The sequence below is a fragment of the Limulus polyphemus genome, unplaced genomic scaffold (assembly GCF_000517525.1).
Source record: "Limulus polyphemus unplaced genomic scaffold, Limulus_polyphemus-2.1.2 Scaffold14103, whole genome shotgun sequence".
NCBI classification, from domain to species: Eukaryota; Metazoa; Arthropoda; class Merostomata; order Xiphosura; family Limulidae; genus Limulus; species Limulus polyphemus.
In genome coordinates, this window is record NW_013679713.1 from 5,743 (window position 1) to 7,563 (window position 1,821).

Consider the following 1,821-nt stretch of genomic DNA (forward strand, 5'->3'; position numbering starts at 1 on the left):
TGGGTCGCGACCCATAGTTTGGGAAACGCTGCAATATTGTATTGTTGATTGCTTAGATGGAATTGGTCGAAATACGGCAGATTAATTGTAAAAAAACTCTACAATTATGCTTTTTGTGGCATCTTCACCCTTCTATAAGTACTAAAGTGGGGAATTCCACCATTTTTTGTTTGTCAATCTGTGGGACTCGTAGAAAAGTATCTTTGTGCCAAATCCAATGTAACTTCGTCAAATAATAACTGAGTAATTGACCAGAAATGAAGGAATGGCGGTCGATTGAAAAGTTTTTGGAAGAAGAAGAAACAATAGGAAAACAGTATGTCTCTCTGCAGAGACATAAACATGAGATCACATTAAAACATATTACCATTTCATTTTATTTTCTTAGTAACTCCTTGTTAGTCCCAGAATCTATAGGTTATTATTTAGCTGCTTGAAAAGATCAAGGTAGAACTTTATTTATCATGAGCTTGATTGGTATGATTACTTGTACCTGGGTCGAGTGTGGTCTAGTGCTTAAAATATTTGACTGGGAATCCGAAGATCTATGGTTCAAGACGTAGTATTACCTAACACGCTTCTCCTTCTCGGTTGTGGGTGTGTTTATAAGAGTGACAACCAAAGAGTGACAAATGAAGTTAGTTCAGGCGGCGGACGCTGCTGAATGGTTGTATTTCCTCTGGTCAGCATTATGGATGGCTATGCTTAAACAAATCGGTTTTCTGACCTGCCGTTTAGTCCATTTTGTGCATAAGGTGTGATTCAGGTAAATAAACGTATGATAATTTGAGCAACTCATTGAATAAAGTAGTCAAAGTAGTTAAGAGAAAAAGCCTTAACTTCATTAGAAATGTATTTCCATACATATAAAATTTCAAGTATTGCACTTAACCTGCTATCTATGATTCAACTAATATGATTATTCTGGTCACCAGACCACTGTCTTTACCACACATAGCCTGTACGCCGTCCGTACATATTCCGACATATTTATTCCAATCAATACCTTTTGTTTTGACATAAGTATCAACAAAACTGCTTAATACAACAACAGCCTGGCAATGAAAGCCCGAGATAGATTGTTGAGATAGATGTGAAAGAAAAATTCCTGACAAAATTGTTTACTGCATTTATTATTAAGCTTTACAGACATGCCTTAAGAAACTTGAAAATATTTATCTAGAACTGAACATTATTTGTTAGACTGTCTTATTAGTGACAGGTGCGAAAAAGGCACATCAGAAATAATTTAATAACAGATATCTATATACAAAGAGCATTTATTTAACTAAGTGTATTCGAGCAATTTTTCTTTATCTATAGCTCTGAAGATACATGTGAGCCACGAGACCAAAAAAATTCTCGACATTTTTGGAAATTTTCGTCTATCTGTTCGAGGGGACATTGAACTAAAAGTAAGTAGTAATACGTAATTGTTTGTTACAAAGTTTTCCTTTTTTGTGTAATTTTTTACTATACAGACATTGTATAACCTCTAGCTTATCTTATCTTCGGTAAAATTCGCTGTAATATACATGTTATTTGGCAGTAGTAAGATTAAAATAATTTTAATGTAATAATTATTCGGTTAAAAGTGTCAAAAATGAGCATCATTGACTAGTATTTATTATTTTTGCTTCCTTATCACTATCACCGCTCTTTAACTACGCTAAACTGCTTAGTTAATTATGCTAAAACACTATATCAACAAATTATTAATTGTAAGATGTCTAGGTTTATTAATACCACAAAAGAAGTGGCGAATTCACTGATCGATGAGTAGTGTTACGTCTCCGTTTGTTAATTAACTTTCCGTAAATT

General features: G+C 33.7%; 1 protein-coding gene across 1 annotated transcript in view; it reads left to right on the forward strand.

Moving 5' to 3' along the window:
• LOC106477306 (atrial natriuretic peptide receptor 1-like) overlaps positions 1 to 1,415 on the forward strand; it is a gene marked incomplete at both ends in the record, with an annotated part of 5,748 nt that extends 4,333 nt beyond the window's left edge. Inside the window, one exon of the mRNA XM_013937892.1 lies at positions 1,324 to 1,415. Within this exon, the coding sequence (XP_013793346.1) occupies positions 1,324 to 1,415 (92 nt within the window). The remainder of the gene's footprint in view (positions 1 to 1,323) is intronic.
• Between the last annotated feature and the right edge of the window lie 406 nt (positions 1,416 to 1,821).